This window comes from Acromyrmex echinatior, chromosome 12, assembly GCF_024713525.1.
Source record: "Acromyrmex echinatior isolate Ae372 chromosome 12, ASM2471352v2, whole genome shotgun sequence".
Classification (NCBI taxonomy): Eukaryota; Metazoa; Arthropoda; class Insecta; order Hymenoptera; family Formicidae; genus Acromyrmex; species Acromyrmex echinatior.
The window spans coordinates 6,465,458-6,482,743 of record NC_141863.1 but is presented as its reverse complement, the minus strand read 5'-3'; the positions used below and the strand labels follow the sequence as shown (position 1 = coordinate 6,482,743).

General features: G+C 32.8%; 2 protein-coding genes across 2 annotated transcripts; one reads left to right on the top strand and one right to left on the bottom strand.

Annotated features, from left to right (window-relative positions):
• The first annotated feature begins 1,986 nt into the window (after positions 1 to 1,986).
• LOC105149520 (leucine carboxyl methyltransferase 1) lies at positions 1,987 to 7,938 on the top strand. The gene is made up of 4 exons (XM_011061981.2): positions 1,987 to 2,470; positions 4,565 to 4,748; positions 4,834 to 5,185; positions 5,838 to 7,938. Exons 1-4 carry the CDS (start codon positions 2,261 to 2,263, stop codon positions 6,040 to 6,042), a joined length of 951 nt encoding a protein of 316 aa, XP_011060283.1. The 5' UTR covers positions 1,987 to 2,260; the 3' UTR covers positions 6,043 to 7,938.
• A 3,637-nt stretch (positions 7,939 to 11,575) lies between these two features.
• On the bottom strand, positions 11,576 to 17,173 carry Acadvl (Acyl-CoA dehydrogenase very long chain). Its single transcript, XM_011061982.2, has 8 exons — positions 16,941 to 17,173; positions 15,127 to 15,331; positions 14,826 to 15,044; positions 14,026 to 14,454; positions 13,551 to 13,814; positions 12,945 to 13,301; positions 12,660 to 12,872; positions 11,576 to 12,377 (listed from the first exon to the last, which is right to left on the bottom strand). Exons 1-8 carry the CDS (start codon positions 17,024 to 17,026, stop codon positions 12,240 to 12,242), a joined length of 1,911 nt encoding a protein of 636 aa, XP_011060284.1. The 5' UTR covers positions 17,027 to 17,173; the 3' UTR covers positions 11,576 to 12,239.
• Between the last annotated feature and the right edge of the window lie 113 nt (positions 17,174 to 17,286).

The window sequence follows — 17,286 nt, the reverse complement described above, 5'->3', positions numbered from 1 at the left end:
ACTTTTTTTATGTTAAATTCGGCAAGAGCTGGCATACTACCACCAGACCTACTATGCTGAAATACAGTTTAGTATTATTTTGTATCTGAGTCTGTATATATTGAAACTATTAAAGATTTTGATGATTAAATCATCACCTGTTCTAATTTACCAGATTAGGGACAGGAAGAAACGCCTTCTTCACCAGTATCAGACTACCGATCCTCTACCTCTACAGAGGATCTGAAATACTTATCTATATTCTATTTTTATATAGAAATCATATTAAAAACAAGTACTTTCGAGAACTGAAGGATTATTTGCATTATTAATTTAATGTCCAAATTCGATGAAAATAAATTTGATAATAAATTCTATTTAAAGGCGAAGAATTAAAGTTATGCAAAATTGCTAAAATTTTAATAAAAATATAAATCAATTAACACATACGCGTAATTTTGACAATTAATTTAAATAATCGCTTAAATACAAAGTGATAGACATCATGTGGCTGATAATTGAACTGAATTGCCAGCGCTACTTACGTACTAAAATCACAGTATACATACACATACATAGGATATGTGATCATTTCATCCTTCTTGTCATTAAACATTAAACAAGGATGAGATGATATGATAATACATATGTTGCAAAGGTATAAATAGGTTTGAATGTAGTAATTTTACAATATTAAAATATTAATATACAATAAAATACGCAGAGATGAGTAATACACTTCCATATTACAAGTTTGACGGTAAATACTAAATAAGTACAATATTAACATTATGAAATATTTAATACATATATTACAATAGTAGACAAGATAGATACACTACACGAATCTGGATGCAATCGCTATTAATTTAGTATAATCTGCTCCTTTGCTGAGTCTTTTCTTTCATTTTCGTTCGGAGTATGTGTGAAATAGGCATCTTGTACCTAATTCTTGCACCTAAAGCTATCCTGTTGTCGTCTATGAGTATTAGATTATTGCTATCAAACTTTAAGGACCTGTTGTTGTTTTAATCCAATCAATATACCCCTTTTTCATTATAGCATATTTCTCTTATAGCAACTAAAATTCTATCACCTGAATAATATTTACGTATAGCAATGTTTAGATAAATTTCCTATAAAATGATAATATCTTTTATGTAGTCTTTCATTTATTGTCTTACCGATGTATCCTACTAATGTTTATTCAATTATACGAATTGGATGGAGCATTTCTATCTTTTTCAATTTAAAAGTAATAGGTTTTCCGTACCCCTCGTAAATCAATTCAAAATTCTGAATAGAAAATGTAGTTTGTCAGTCCAATTGAATCCAATTGAAAAGAAAAAATACATATTCAGATAGATAAAATTTCAACCTATTTTAATCCATCTTCATTTATTAGGATATACAGAAAAATATATAAATATATATCTTTCTCATATAAGACTTTAATATCCATAAACATAATATATATATACATATATACATTTAATAAATAGAATTGAGTGAAATCATATTGTTATAATATTTTGATTTGAAGAATATTATTATAGAACTTTATAAGTATATTTTTATATTTTTAACATGTATTTAAATGATCCACGAATTATAATTTATATTTTTGAAAGCAATTTAGGACATGATTTAGTACTGCGACAGAGAAACCAAAGAGACTATATCCTTTTTCCTATTACCATCAAAATTGCTCGTACATCCATTTCCGCCAAATATCCATACATTTTGACGTAATTCTCTGGCTGCATTCACTTTGCCTCACAGCATTTGTAAGCATCAATTGTCCTTGTTTAATATTTACTAAATAAGAAAGATGAAACGACGCTTAAAGCATTGTAAACGCCAAAGCGAACAGAGCTTTTACGTTATGATTTTATCGACAGGGTCAAAAAATGGATGTAGCCACGTAGTTCCCAAATCAAAAATAGCTGTATTGGCGACAGTGTTCGGATAATTTCGACGGTAACAGAAAAAAGATCGGCATGACCTCTCTCAGGTTTCTCTCTGCTCTGACTGTGACAGATACGCGATAGTTCGCAATAAGAGCGCATCATCTCCGGGGTGTTCACGCGGGTTGCGCGAGGATAGAATGCTCGCTCTCATCTGAGATATCGGAAGAGAGAGAGGGAGAATTAAAAGTGTGCGTGTGCGTCGTGTGTGTACGCGTGAGAGAGAGAGAGAAAGAGAGAGAAAGAGAGAGGAGAGAAAAATAGGGAGAGAGCGAGCGGTGCGACAACCCGCCACTGTCCCCGGCGCCGGTGGGATGATCAAGGATATGGCGGACGATGAGGCCATACAGGCCACCAATGACGACGCCAGCGAGTGTAAGCGTTACGCGGTGCAACTTGGCTACTGGTGCGATCCGTTCATCAGCCTATTCGTCAAGCAGACCGCCCGGAAGGCGCCTGAGATCAATCGCGGTTACTACGCCAGAGTCAAGGGCATCGAGCTCTTCGTCGAGAATTTCCTCAAGGTGAGCGTTTGTTCCGTCGAGCGGATCTTTCATCCCTTCAATTTTTTCTTACTCCTCCTACCCTTTTTTTCGTATAAACATTCTTCCTTTCCCCCAAGGATGTGCGACGTGACTGTGACGCGCCGAAGGCAACGATCTCGTCATCGTTCGAACGCGACACTCCGCGAAAAGTCGCTCGTTCCTCTTGCTGCACCTTCTGCACTCTCCGCGTCTCTTCCCGCGTTTCATTGGAGTACGAATTGGACTTTACGTCCATTTTTTTCGCTCATATTTTCCACTTCCTATGTCCTTAATAAACATCCGTTTCTTTCTGAATTATGGAAAACCTAGAATGCATGAAATCTCTCATTGTGAACGTGGAAGGAGTAGGAAAGTGCAGATGGGAACGGCCCGCTCGCGGCAGGTCTAACCTAGAATGCGAATCGGAAATAATCGGGATGACGAGGAGAGAAAGAGAGAGAGCGGATGAGGAGGAGAGTGAGTGAATGCAAGGGGGTGAGGAGGGGGAATACAGCTGATCCGGGCAGGAACGTGTGCTGTGGTAGAAACCTTGACCCGCCGACGACCGAGGCCCTGTCCTAATTCCTGTGAGATTCCCCGCTTCTGTATCGTGATGACTAACCGATATATAGGTCAATGAAAAACGCGCGAAGCGGCGCGGCGCGTGCGGCTCTCGTGCCTCTTATTTTCTATACCTGGCACCGGCCGCATGCGGTTGCGGAATTCGCCCCGTAATAGCGGGACAAAAATATTCCATCCGGTCACGTATAAAACGGCCGCTGCGTTTTCCGCTTTTAAGTTAAACTTGGCTCGAGCGCTGCTAAACCGCTGTGATATATATGTGTATAATATATAGAGTCTTATGAGCATAAAAACGAAAAATCAATTATCTTCTGCAGTGGCAATAGAATGTAGCTTTAGCCTGTTAGGAAAATTAATGACAGCGTTTTACATGAAGTAAAATGGATCCTTTTTAATTTATTATGTATATTATACTTATGTATAAATATATATTATATTATTTATTTATTTATTGTACACATTGCAACTTGATTTTATTTGGAATTACAAACGTCTGCACTTATATGAATTTATTAATAATTTTTTCTAAATTAACTTAAGGGGCATTTATTTTTTAAAAATCTTATAGCTTTTTTTAGTAAAATTTATTGTAAATATTTTATTCCTGGCTTCAAAATAGGTTCTCTTTTCTTTAATTTATTATATTATTGTATACAAAATACAATAACCATTTTATTTGGGATTGCAAATCTGCACTTATATGAATTTATTAATAATTTTTTCTTAATTATAGGCGGAGACTTATTTTTAGTAAGATTTATAATTATTGTATTCCTTGTGTCAAAATGGGTTTTCTTTCTTTTTGAATATATATTATTGTATGCCAACGTTTTTGGAATTGTAACATCTGCACTTAACGTGAATTTACTCATTATTATTTTAAGTTTCTTAGATGATGGGGAGATCAGTTTTTTAATCTTCTTTAAGAAAAATTTTCTTTATTTTCTTTAAGAAAAATTTATTATAATTTATTCCTTGCCTCAAAATACATTGTTTCAGCGTTATTATAATGACTTCTCAATCTATAAAAATTAAATAAGAGATTAATCGAAAAGATGCATTCTTCACTTATTTACTTTTAATAAAAATATTACCAAAACATTAAAATTTTTCAATAGACGTGATTTTTAAATTTTTAAAAGAAGCGAAACTTCAATATTATTTTTTAATACATATGTATTGTTTAATATAATTTTAAAATAAAATATTCAAAGAATATTAATCTTATAATTGAAAGCTATTGGAAAAATGTTATTAAAATAATCTTGCTCTTTGTGTGTATTTATATAAAGTATAAGAAAGTGAAAGAAATTCTTTATAAATCAAAATTATCTTGCTTTGTGTATATTTATAAAACACAACAGAGTGAAAAGAACACTTTAATCGTACAATATATAAATTACACGTTATATATATATATATATATATATATATATATACATATAAGATTAAAAAGTAGTCATTGTATTTTTAATATTATCAGTCTCAAGGATGAATTTTTTATTTACGCAGCTTTCTGGCGGTAAAGGTCAGATCATAAACTTGGGTTCTGGTTTTGACACTCTTTATTGGAGACTCAGGGAGACAGGGAATAGTCCTGCGAATTTCGTGGAACTTGACTTTCCCAGCATAACTGCAAAAAAATGTTACCACATCAAGAAGCACAAGCAATTAATCGATATGCTAAACACCGAAGGTATTCTATTACTCGATCGTTATCTCGTCACTTTGGCGTACTCGCATTCTTTTTTTAATTACACTGACAACTGCGTACTTTTCAGACGGAGAAATCCGATTTTCGACCACAGACCTGCACGCCGCAAACTATCATCTGGTTGGTACAGATCTGCGACACATAGCGGAGCTAAATAACAAATTGGCCCAAGCCGAAGTCAATTTCAATTCACCTACTATGTTCCTCGCAGAATGTGTTCTAGTGTACGTAGACGCTAGCGCGACATCGTCACTATTGAAATGGCTAGCGGGCAAGTTTCCGAACAGTCTTTTCGTGAGCTACGAACAGGTCAACATGAAGGACAAATTCGGTCAGGTGATGTTATCGAACCTTCGCAGCCGTGGATGCTTATTGGCAGGTGTGGAGGATTGTGAATCGTTAGAGACTCAACAGAGACGGTAGGTACATTCTCATTAATTCGAACAATGTCAGGTTCAATAGAAAATTGAAAAACTTAGAATTTTAAGGGGGAAATTTTTCATTTTTTTTTTTATCTTTGAAAATCGAAAACTTTCGTGGAATTTTATCGGTATTTAGAGAAATTTTTAGAATTTTACTTTCAAATTTATATTCTGTCCTTTTTTGAAAACTTGTTTCTTTTATTATTTTTTCTTGATAATACAAAATGTCGTCAATCGGTTAGCAATAATATGGTATATACATGCGTGTATATTTACATTCATTATCTCGCGAGTTCAAGAAAATCAAAATAATATTAGAAGATATCACAACAGAAGAGAGTATACAACAGAATTGCAGAAGTAACTTACTGATATTGTAGTGAGCTTTCCCTATACTTACTCTATAAATTCACAACTTCAATTAAAGGATAGATATAATCTCCTGGAATCCCTGTCTTCTAATTTACAGTATGTAGTTTACATTATTTGCATTCCATTTAATTTCAAAGTCACATTAAACTATTGTCTAAACTTATTTGCAATTGTGAATGAAAATATTTTGAGAATCTTGGAAATCTCAGGGAATTGTTTTACAAAATTTCGGTAAACACTTTGGATTCGGTAGGTCGATAACTCGCAACTGTTGCAGATTTACCATAAACAATTGGGAAGGCACGAGCGCGTGGACGATGGTGGATGTTTATGATTCACTGCCTGTAATGGATCGTAGTCGAATCGAGCACATAGAGATGCTGGACGAACGAGAGCTCCTTACCCAGCTGCTCCAGCATTACTGCATCGCCGTTGCTTGGAACGGACAAACATTTAAAAATCTGTCTATAGCACAGGGTTAGGTGTCACCGCCTAACTCCTTCTCTCTGTGTCTCTTTTGCGAGTTACTCCAGGTAATGACATCATGTAATTGACGAGCTTTCGTAAGTTACGTAATACCTCCATCAACAGCAGGAGATTAATACGTTTCTCAGATTGCGCTTAAGTACATCTCGAGTTAGGGTTTAAGCACAAAAATGGTCGTAACTGAGTCGTGGAACGTAAGTTATAATTGTCGATTGATCAAAACATTGTACGTTGACTTACGACTATGACTTAAATTTCACGATTCAGTTGTGATCATTTTTGTACTGAGGCTCTTAATCAATGAATTGAAATAGTCTATGTTACGAAAAAATAGTGTCCTCTGATGCTTTTAATTTTTCGTCTATAGAAACATCTCGCCGTAATGATTTTTATATAACCTTTAAGTATAGTCGTTCTTCACTTCTAAGGGAAGGGTCAAATAGTGTACATGGATTTCATCGAACTTTAAATATTTTTTTAATAGTTTTGGTACTTACATTGTTAGAAATGTAACCACGAGCTATATATGTAAATGAAGCTCGTGATTATGAACGAAATTAAAAGTAATGAATAATTTAACTGAAAGTTACAGTAGTTACTTAAATATAATGAACTTGTATATTAAATTTATAAAATTTAATGTACTTTTCATAAAATTTTAAAAATTTTGAATGTGAAAAGTACATTAAAAATTCATAAATTTCCATGAAAAATGCATTAAATTTAATGTAATATTATAAAATTAAGTTCAATTTGTGTAACAACAAATTGTGAAAGTATTAAATTTTATGAAATTTTTAACAGTGTACCTTCGAAAATTTGGGAATTTTTAATTGTATTATCAAACAATATTATTCGTATGATTCGCAAGCGTTGAAATAATTATGAAATAATCATTTTTCTATTACGTGCATTGCCTAATCATTCACTTAAACGCACATTCTATAAAAATATACATACATAAAGAAAAGCGCACAAAAAACTTCCGATAAATTCTCGTAACTTGAATATCGTGTGGTGCCACTTGCTTATGAATTAATACTAAATATATTTAAAGTTAGGTAAAATTCATGTGTACATTACTTCTTCTCTTGTAAGTGCGTATTATACGCATCACGAGTTATTTAACGAGCGTTGCAAAGAGAGAAAGAGGGAGGTGCGATTGCGACGATCGAATCGCGCGAGATATGTTATGCGACTAGCTAATGAATGGCGGCCGAATAAGTTCTAACATTCTTTTGCAAACAATATTTCCAGTCATCCTAATTTACATGCGACATATCTGAATTATATGTAATGTATAACGATTCTACTCGCAAAAGATCGTTTCGCTCTTCATTACAGACTTATGTATAAAGCTTTACGGTCGTTATTATAATTATTATAGATCGCTATTGTTATATAAGGCCTGTTCTTTTTAGCTGAACTTCTTGCATAGTTTATCTTCCCTCCTTTTTTTTCACATTGGAGAGAAAAAGAGAAGAGATAAACTATGTAAGAAATTCAGCTAAAAAGAACAGTTATAGTCGTAGCCAAACGGTGCGACGCAATGCGCAGAGTAATTTATTATAATATCATTGAAATATCAATAACAATTCAACTTATTAAGTTTTTACCAGTTTGTTATATTCCAGTATTATAATTTTTTCGTTTTAATAAGTATAGTTATAGAACCCGCTTGCTGGATGCGAAAGATAATTTCATACATACAAGATCTGCAAAATCTGTTTTTTTAATGTTTTCTACGATTTCCGTGCATAAATAGGAAATGCGCTCTTGCTGTGCAGAAAAAGGTCTAATGAGAAAAAAAGTTTAGAAAGACGTAGTAGAAAGTACATCTAAAAAAGCGCAGATCTATATTTTTAATCTTTCATCGCAAAAAAAAATACAAAGCTATTTTTCTGAAAACATTCGTACATAGAAACTTTGATTCTTAACGTATTCCGATATTTAAGAAACTGAAAATTATTCCTTACACGCGTGCGACCCGGTCCTTGTGTGTGAGTGTGTATTATATGTTAGAGTTTACTGAATTATTGAGCCGTGATAAGGCGATTAATATTACGGTGCAAGCGCTATAAGCGGTCAGTTTCGTATAAGCGCGTATCTTGCGATCCGCGCGAAAAGAGAAATATTAGATTGTCAAAAAAGTTATAAATCAGCCTTCGGTTTTTACATATAAAGTTTTTATATATATTTATTATAGGTCTTTATTTATATGTTTATTATACTCTTAATTTAAATTTTATGGACTTTCTACAATAAATACAATTATCTAAGCTTTAAGTCTTAGACTGTAAGAAATTGATCAATGATAGTTATTCTTCTCAATTATTCAACTGTGATTGATAATTTTTTACGACTTAAGACGTAAGCTTAGACTTATTGTAGAAAATGACTTATGTAGAAAATACGATAATTATTTTTCAGAATAAAGAGTGTGTCATGTTCAAAAATCTTGTCACCAATCTTCCAGCTGCCATTTGGTACTATTAATCTAGATATTGAAGTCCTCACATCCAATATAGTTCTGCATTATTTGATCTGTTTCGCAAACATTTCTTACGAAGACAGCGACGTGTAACTTTTGAGCAAGTCGAGGCAATGAACTTGTCATGATTATGAATTGGCTATTAGCGAGTTATTGGACATGATGGTTTTTATTTTGAGAAATAATTGTAACTGCTTCGTAACAAATTTATACGTAAAAAAACCGCTTATTTAAAAACCGAATAGTGATTCAGAACTTTTTTGACAACCTAGTTTATATACATATATAATATATATATATATATATATATATAACGAATGATTACTTAAGATAATAAAAGCAAAAAATATATGCAACGAAAGTAAGACTTAAGTGATATTCTTGCGAAAGGATCGACATACGAGCAGATACCGCGCGTTTGCGAGCATCAGCCTGAAAAGGAATTGGCGACATGCGTTCGTTTAATTAATTTCATTCGTTCTCTCATAGAATATGAATTCATAATCTTTATTTGCGAATCAACTGCGAAATAAAAAAAAAGGGAACCGTGCCGATGTTCTTCGATATAAAATTCGACCATTTTTTACGTTACAACGAGGAAACGCTTATGCTAACACAGTATTCCGCTTCTTTTCAACACCAATAGGAAAAGTATGTTGCATAGCAACTTAAGCAGGTCATGTATCGATATACGTTAGTGAGGGATCGACAAAGATTTATTTTCATATTGAGGAATATCAGGGTGACGCATGTGTTTTCAGTCTAAGGATAATATGAGAAGATATAAACTTTTGAGACATTCGAATCATCCTTTTGTAGATACAAAGTGCATCTCGTTAAGATAGCTTAGACTTTACTGTCGCGAGGAGGTGAGACGTGATCGTCGAGATCGTTTATTCAGCATCAATAAAGGGGCATTGATCGCTTTTCTGGAATTTGACGGCCTACTACCGGATTGGAATAGTTTTGTAGTGGTGTTGTATCGGTGTACACACACACACACACACACACATGATTTCGGCGATTTCGCGTCAAACATGAACGACGGTAACTTCTCGGAGGCCTTGGTCTCGAAAAATATCATATACAAAAATACTAGAGAAATCTGTAATATATGTAAGACCTGTTGTGAGACGAACTTTGACCTAAGAAGAGTGGAGTCTCCTTTGTCTTCAAAGAAAATTAATCACGGAAGAGATCCAAATAAAGCATGGTAATTTGATCTACTCAAATAGATCGTAAATTCAAGTCAGAGAACACAAGAAGAAGAACTTCGACTTGATACGAAACTTATACAGGGAAAGAAAGAAACTTATACAGGGAAACTTATACAGGAATCAAACTAACGTATAAGAACGTATAAGTATTATAGTATTTTCATACATTTTTGTATGTGATATTTTTTTTAAATAGTTCCAGGTCTGCTAACGAGCGAGTTTCTGTAATCACGACATTTTATCTTGACATTTTTCGACTGTTTCTTTCCGATACTTTTAAGTGTTACGCGAACAACGGTAACTTATTAGATTTAAGAGACGATGAGAAAATGCAAGTGGATCTGCAGAAGGATGTACGAGTGATTCTTCGATCTCTTGCTCCCTTCGACGCGTAAAATTATCATACCTGGAGTAACGAACACGTATACAAAAAAAAAAGATAGTCAGATGTTCTATTTTTCTCAGAAGTTAAAAAATTGCAACCATTGTTATAATATCTATCAACGTTCGTAGGTAAAAACCTCCGCCTCTTCCTCCCTCACCCAACATGTCGCCTTTGCACGTAGAGGAATAATTGAGATCAATTTTTCGTGTTAGTTTCGTGTCATGTGTAAGTCACATTCGAAGTAAAATTTGCTGATTTATTCGAGCGTTCGTTCATGTGTTCAAGTCAGCTTCGAGTTTGAGAATCAAAGCTTTTTGTAATGCAAAACTCCCATGCATCTAGCGTATCTTTCGAAATATTGTCGTGAGAATTCGAGCAAAACACTGCCATCATGAAAATTTGAATGAGTCTCAAAGCTCATTGAAACTCAGTGAATTTGCAATTTTCACGTGCACCTTTTTAAGGCGAAAGAATAAAAAAGATTGCGACGAACCGTCGTTATTTTTTACAGTTTGTATAGCGAAATCTTTTTTGTGAATTTTTAGAAATGTAGATTAATTCTTGATCAGTCACGCGTTTAAGTTGAGTCATATTTTAATCTCACATTGTGATCATTAATTCTTATCATTTCTTTTCTACATTGTTAAATAAGCGAATTAATAATTCTACATTATTTAATTTCAATAGACAACGAATTTTTCACTTCGCCAGAATTATCGCCTAAAAGAAGCGCAAGTAGTTTATTTACAAGGGAACAAATCAAGTGTCCACAAGTGTTGATTAGTTACGAATTTTATGACATCGCATAGATAGAATTATCGTAATTCGCAATTAATTAAAAGTGAGCGAGTTCGTAAGAATAAAATGAGAGAAATGGAGAAAGTAATTTGATTCTCAAACTTGAGTAATGCGATAATGTTGTGCGGATGGTGCGCGCAGCTTCATATTTCTTCGTCGATTTCATTCTACATTACATTGATCTTATGTACGGATGTTGTACATCTTGAAAAAGAATAAGATATGAAATTCTATATATATGGACATTCAGTGTGCTTCCACTGTCATTATGAACTGATAAGGTACGATGGAAAAATTGTGCATCTTTATATTCGCATAATTGTGATATTGTTAAATTGTGCATTTATATAACGATTAGAAACAAAACGAGCGATCAGTTATTAATAATTGATTGTAGCTTCCTGTTTGATACATTTCTTTCACGTGTCCCGTGTTGAGGAGTTTCTTTAAGTGGGAAAAGAGAGCAGCTATGATAAATTAAAATATTTTTAAATATATAAAATAAGATATATATTATATATATATATATATATATATATATATATATATATATATATGTATATGCCGTAAGATGATACACTTCTCCCATTTAAAGTCTTTCATTTAATTTATTATGTAAAAGACGACTTAACATGGTGTGATTTATTAAAATTATTTTTATTATTTTAACGAAACTGATGGATATATAAAATGAATAAACAGCATCTAAGAAAAAATAACTTCAAATAGATTACATTATTTGTATAGCTATACATCTGGAATCGTCGTTCCGTGTAAAGAGGTATAAAGAGATATTAAAAATACATAATTTTCTATATATACTTTTAAATATACCTTATGCTTCACACCTTACTAAATTTAATTTTTGCATTGTTAATTGCTTATTTCGCACGCACTTTCCGCGGAAAATACATACAGTCGGTCATAAAGTTGCTTTGTATTTATATTAGATGTAGTAAAAAGAAATCCATTATTTTTCCAATAGATGGCTTTAGTAATCTGTATCACGCGTAGACGAGATACAGATTACTAAAGCAATCTATTGGAAAAATAATGGATTTCTTTTTACTACATCTAATACTATTATTTATACGTTTTTCTATAAATTATAAATTGAAATATAAGAATTCTCCTTTTTTTTTCTCCACTTTATATATTTTTCTATAAATTACGAAGTGGAAATATTATAAGAATTCTCTTCTTTTTCTCCTGTGGTAAACAATTCGATATCTCTAATGTGATAAAACTCGGATAAATTCAAGATTTCGTAAATTATGTCCCATAAAATACATAGATCGAGTTTTAAAAGCCCATTGGATTTAATTGTACGCACCCACCGACGTCGCATACATTTTTCGAAATTTTACTTAGGTTACTAAAGATATCTAATTGTTTGGCGGAACTGATTTGCTGTAGATTATTTGCAGCACGGTTTGATGCCTGTAACAATAAATAACGCATTAAGTAACTACGTTTAAGAATTGGAAAATAAATTGTATATTCACATTAGCAGGATCAAATAATATTTATATCTTAGAACAATATCTTAGAAAATAAGTTAATTATTCTTGATCAAAAATATATTTTTTATGATAGATCAACTTAGATACAGATACTTACCTGTATATTTATTCATTAATTTAAGAAATTATAAATGATTATAGTGAGTACTTGTTGATCTTACTAAGATTTTAATAAAGAATGATATAAATATATTCATACCTCCATGCACCAAGTTTGTGCCATTAACAATTCATGTTCTGCACTAGGCAGATTCTTGTTCAACGACATAGTTGCCCTGCTTAGAACAACCGCCATTGTATACGTATCAAAAGCGGCTTGTGCGATCCTATTGAGGATAAACTGTTCGTCTACAATGCCTCGTCCATATTTGATAAGAGAAGATTCTATAACTTGACCAAAGTTTTCCACGCTCTGCAATTATAATTTTTCAAAATGCAAATTTGTATTAGAATTCCATTTATATATTCAAATTATTATTCTCACCCTCGAGCAAAGCGCGGCGCTTTCCGCCAATTTTGGATGTACCAAATTCCCGAACGTAGGCAGCGATTTCAAACCGATTGCTCTAGTCGCACGTTTAGTGGCTTCCTCGACAATCAATCCTAAATTCGCAGAAGGATTCTTGAAAGCCTTCTGTAGCTCCTTCAAATGGCTTCCGGCGTACTGGATACCAGTAAGCGCCACGAACAAGCGTAAAATATCGTTCGTCCCTTCGAAAATTGGGAATATGCGTAAGTCGCGCATTACACGTTCTAGACCGGTCTCTTGCATGAAACCCATTCCTCCTAAGATCTGAATAGCTTCATTGCACACCCACCATGCGGAATCAGACCCGAAACACTACAATGGAAAAAAATGTAACTTTAATGTATAAATTAATAATAATTATATTTTCTCCATCAATATTTTTATCAAAGATAAAATGTTTGTATTGTCTCGATAATATTTTTGAGGCCACGAGTACTTTCTATACAGAAGTTATGTCGCGGATTATCTCTATATCCAGATTCATTAAAATATCAAGTCTGTATACTTATCTATAAAGATGTATCAGAATGTTACATAAGCAAATTATTCGAACAGAATTACTTTCGAAATAGCGGCTTCTAGATGATAGTCTTGGCTTCCGCAATCCATGTTACCAGGAATCATATACGCAAGGGATTGAGTGACGTAATGCAGTATAGACATGCGTCCTAATTTTTCTTGTATTGTACCATAATTATCCAATGTGCGACCGAATTGCAGGCGTTGCGTTGCATGATTCACGGCTTTGTTAATGCAGTAACGCATGGTACCAGATAGACAAGCAGCCATACCGAACCTCCCATTGTTTAGGATGTTCATGGCAACCTGAAATCAAATATAGTTTGAGCAGCATTCAAGTAAATAATTCGCGAAGTTTTATGCAAAAGAATTAGAAATTTTTATTAAATATAATATATTGTATTGCGTTATGTATTAGATACAAATAGATTTTGTATTAAACACATTTGTTGATTTAATTAACGATATTTATGATACTCAAAGACGAGAACGAAAGTTTTTTTATGAAATTTTATACCTTAAAACCTTCACCCTCCTTGCCGAGAACATTCTCTGCTGGGATCTTAACGTCCTCGAAGAAGAGCGCAGCCGTGTTGCTACACTTGATACCCATTTTTTTCTCAGGCGGTCCATTGGTGATACCACCGAATCCTTTCTCCACAACGAAAGCAGTTATTCTATCTTTCGTTTCGCCCGTTTTCGGATCCGTGATAGGCGTTTGAGCGAACACGGTCATGATTTCGGCAATGCCGCCATTCGAAATCCATATCTTGCTGCCGTTGAGAATATAGTGCGATCCGTCCGCGGATTTAATAGCACGCGAACGTATTGAATTGGCATCGGAACCGGAAGTCGGTTCCGTCAAACAGAAAGCGGCTAATTTGCCGTTGCTTACTTGAGGCAGGTACTTAGCTTTTTGTTCCGGTGTGCCGTACAATAGTATACCCTGAAAAACAACAAAATAAGACTTACTTCATATATATTAAGCAGGTAAAATAAAATCAAAGTCAATGAATGAGCATAAGAGATAAAATTAGTAAAGAAATGAAATGTTAAATTTATTCAAAAACAATAATGATATGATGAGACATTTCAGCATACTTAATTATCTCATATTCACTTATAATCATAACGAAATCGTTGAAACTCAAAAATTAGAATAAACTTATAATTAACTTATGATTCATTGGAATATTGACAAATCAATTAAAATGTTAAAAGATGTAATAATATTATCATGGATATCAACATTATTAAAAGAACCTTCAAAAATGAGTCGTGAGAAGTATAAAAAAATAAAGTCGTGAGAAGTTTTACCTTGAATCCAATACTCTGATGCGCACCCAGTGTGATACCGATGCCCAAATCGTGATAACCGCATATCTCAATTATTCGCGTGTACTGGGTATTCGTTAATCCTAATCCACCAAATTCCGTGGGAACTTGCAGAGAGAACGCTCCCATATCCCAGAGAGCAGCTGTCGTTTTCTCATCCACGTACGCATTCTGATCATTTTTAACCGGATCGTTTACTTCCTAAAAGAGAAAAGAAAGTATGTTTAATAAAAGTTAGCCTTGTACTTCGGTTATGTTGTAGGTATGTCTTTAAGGTACTTACCTCGTAAAACTTTTCCACGGGATCAATCAGCATTCTTAACGTTTCAGTTTGGTCCTGAGTCATGGGTTCAGGGAATGGGCACACTTGGTTTAACTGCAATTGGCTACGGAAGAGATTCATGGTAAAAGATTGAGACTCCTTCGTGGCGGCATTTTCTCGTGACTTGTCTTCCTTGATCTTCACTGCCGCTTGGGTAGCCAAACATCTGTGTAGAATTTCAGTAATTATCAATGTCCATAATTAAAATAAAAATAGGCGAGTGATAAACGAGCGAAATTTTAAATGATTACATTCTCAATTTATATTTTTAATTATATTTTATATTATTTATATTCTCTAACTATTTTAATTGTAAATACTTTTGAATGTCTTGAGATACTTATTTATAATGACAGGTAAGGGAGAAGAACGGTAAGGGAAATTTAATGACGAATTTATTTAAACATTCCCTAGCGAAAATTTTTCTCATAATTTTTATATGAATTGGAATATTTTTCAGAAATACTTAGAAAAATTCGGAAAGTTTACATCTTCTTTCAGAATTTTTCATACAAGTGAATTCTGAAATATTCTGAAATTTCTCATCCCATCATTTTTAAAAAATATTTTTAATTTTTTAGATTTTATATTTCATCAGAAATTATACTTACAAAAAATCTTAGAAATCTTACAATATTTTATAATTAACATATATGAAAAATTCTGAGAAAAGATGTAGATTTTCTAAGAAATGTTCCAATTCGTATAAAAAAATGTGAGAAAGTTATATAGAAAAAATTATATAGCTAAAATTATATAGAAAATTTGAAAAATTATATAGAAATTCTAAAAAATTATATGAAAAATTCTAAGAAAAATTTTCACCAAGGTATTCACCAGGTTGTATTCAAACACTATTGAAGGTGACCTAATAATGATTGAAATGTCTAGACTTTATTACATTTTGTTATGAATAAACAACCTTAAGATATTCGCCATAAGAATCAGCGTTGGCTTGCATGTATATTTCTATATTGGATTGATTTACTCTAGAAGCCATTACTGGTTGTATTAATATGATTAAAATTAAAATAAACATAAATAAATAAAAATAAACATAAAATTAAATTAAAATTACATATCAATCAAAATTCTGATAATCTCAACTAAAATTATAATAGATTCAACCAGAAAGTTCTAATTTGTCCATTTTCAATCAGAATTCCAATTAATGTAATCAGATTCTTTTTCCAGTGTATGATAATATACTGGCTAGAATGAGCAATATATTTCAATCTCCCATTTTTAGACGGTTAGAATCTGTGAACTTAGAACCTGATGAGTAACACACGGATCAAATATTTAAATAACTTCTTGTTGATATCTATAGATTTATAGATAAACATAGAGAACGTAATACTTAGTGTTTACGTATGCATATGTATGAATATGTATGAATATATGTTTGACAAGCAATTTACAGAGCACAGTCCAAAGTCCATATAATGTTAGACATACACGCTTAAAACTAAAAATATCAACACGGCATTACAAATTGATGTACACATAAATTAATCTTTAATCAATCATTCGTGATCGAAGCTAAATATCACGCTAATATTATGCAAATTTTTTAAATTGCTATCCAATTAAGTTAAAAATCGAGTTTTTATTTATTTACATAAACATGTTGCACACAAACATGTTGCATTGCATGCGAATCAAATTCGATTAGCAATTTAAATGTATTCAGTCAGAAGATAAATATGATTTTTTAATTGGAAGTTTGCTCCGATTGGCAACAGGTTGCTCGAGTCAAATGAATAACATTTTACCTGGACGTGATGTTGAATCCCAAGGACGCCTTAATGGCTTTATTGATATTTAGGGCAGATGAAAAAATCTTAGCGATGCGAAGCATTATATAACGTATTTATCACTACTAATAAACCGAATAAAGATTAAAAATGGAAAGACAATTATTGTTACGCTTTAAGATGTACAGTGTAAACTACTCCGAAACGCTAACTCCGCCGTTTGTTATGCGACTGAATCATGGTGGAGGGGGTTTTCTTGCGCAAGAAAAGATTTCCTGGGTTGGATTAATGACGTATGCTCTTCTAACGGGCCCGTACTTTCATTTAAGCTGACAAAGCGGCTAGTCTGCTTGCTGAGCAAATT

Excerpts from the sequence above, each read along its gene's own strand:
- Acadvl (XM_011061982.2), bottom strand. The coding sequence starts at position 17,026 with ATGCTTCGCATCGCTAAGATTTTTTCATCTGCCCTAAATATCAATAAA. Across the intron at positions 13,815-14,025 it reads AGGAGGGTGAAGGTTTTAAG|GTTGCCATGAACATCCTAAA; the intron begins GTATAAAATTTC and ends ATTTGATTTCAG. Across the intron at positions 12,873-12,944 it reads GCGCCGCGCTTTGCTCGAGG|AGCGTGGAAAACTTTGGTCA; the intron begins GTGAGAATAATA and ends TTATAATTGCAG.
- LOC105149520 (XM_011061981.2), top strand. The coding sequence starts at position 2,261 with ATGATCAAGGATATGGCGGACGATGAGGCCATACAGGCCACCAATGAC. Across the intron at positions 4,749-4,833 it reads CGATATGCTAAACACCGAAG|ACGGAGAAATCCGATTTTCG; the intron begins GTATTCTATTAC and ends CGTACTTTTCAG. Across the intron at positions 5,186-5,837 it reads TTAGAGACTCAACAGAGACG|ATTTACCATAAACAATTGGG; the intron begins GTAGGTACATTC and ends CAACTGTTGCAG.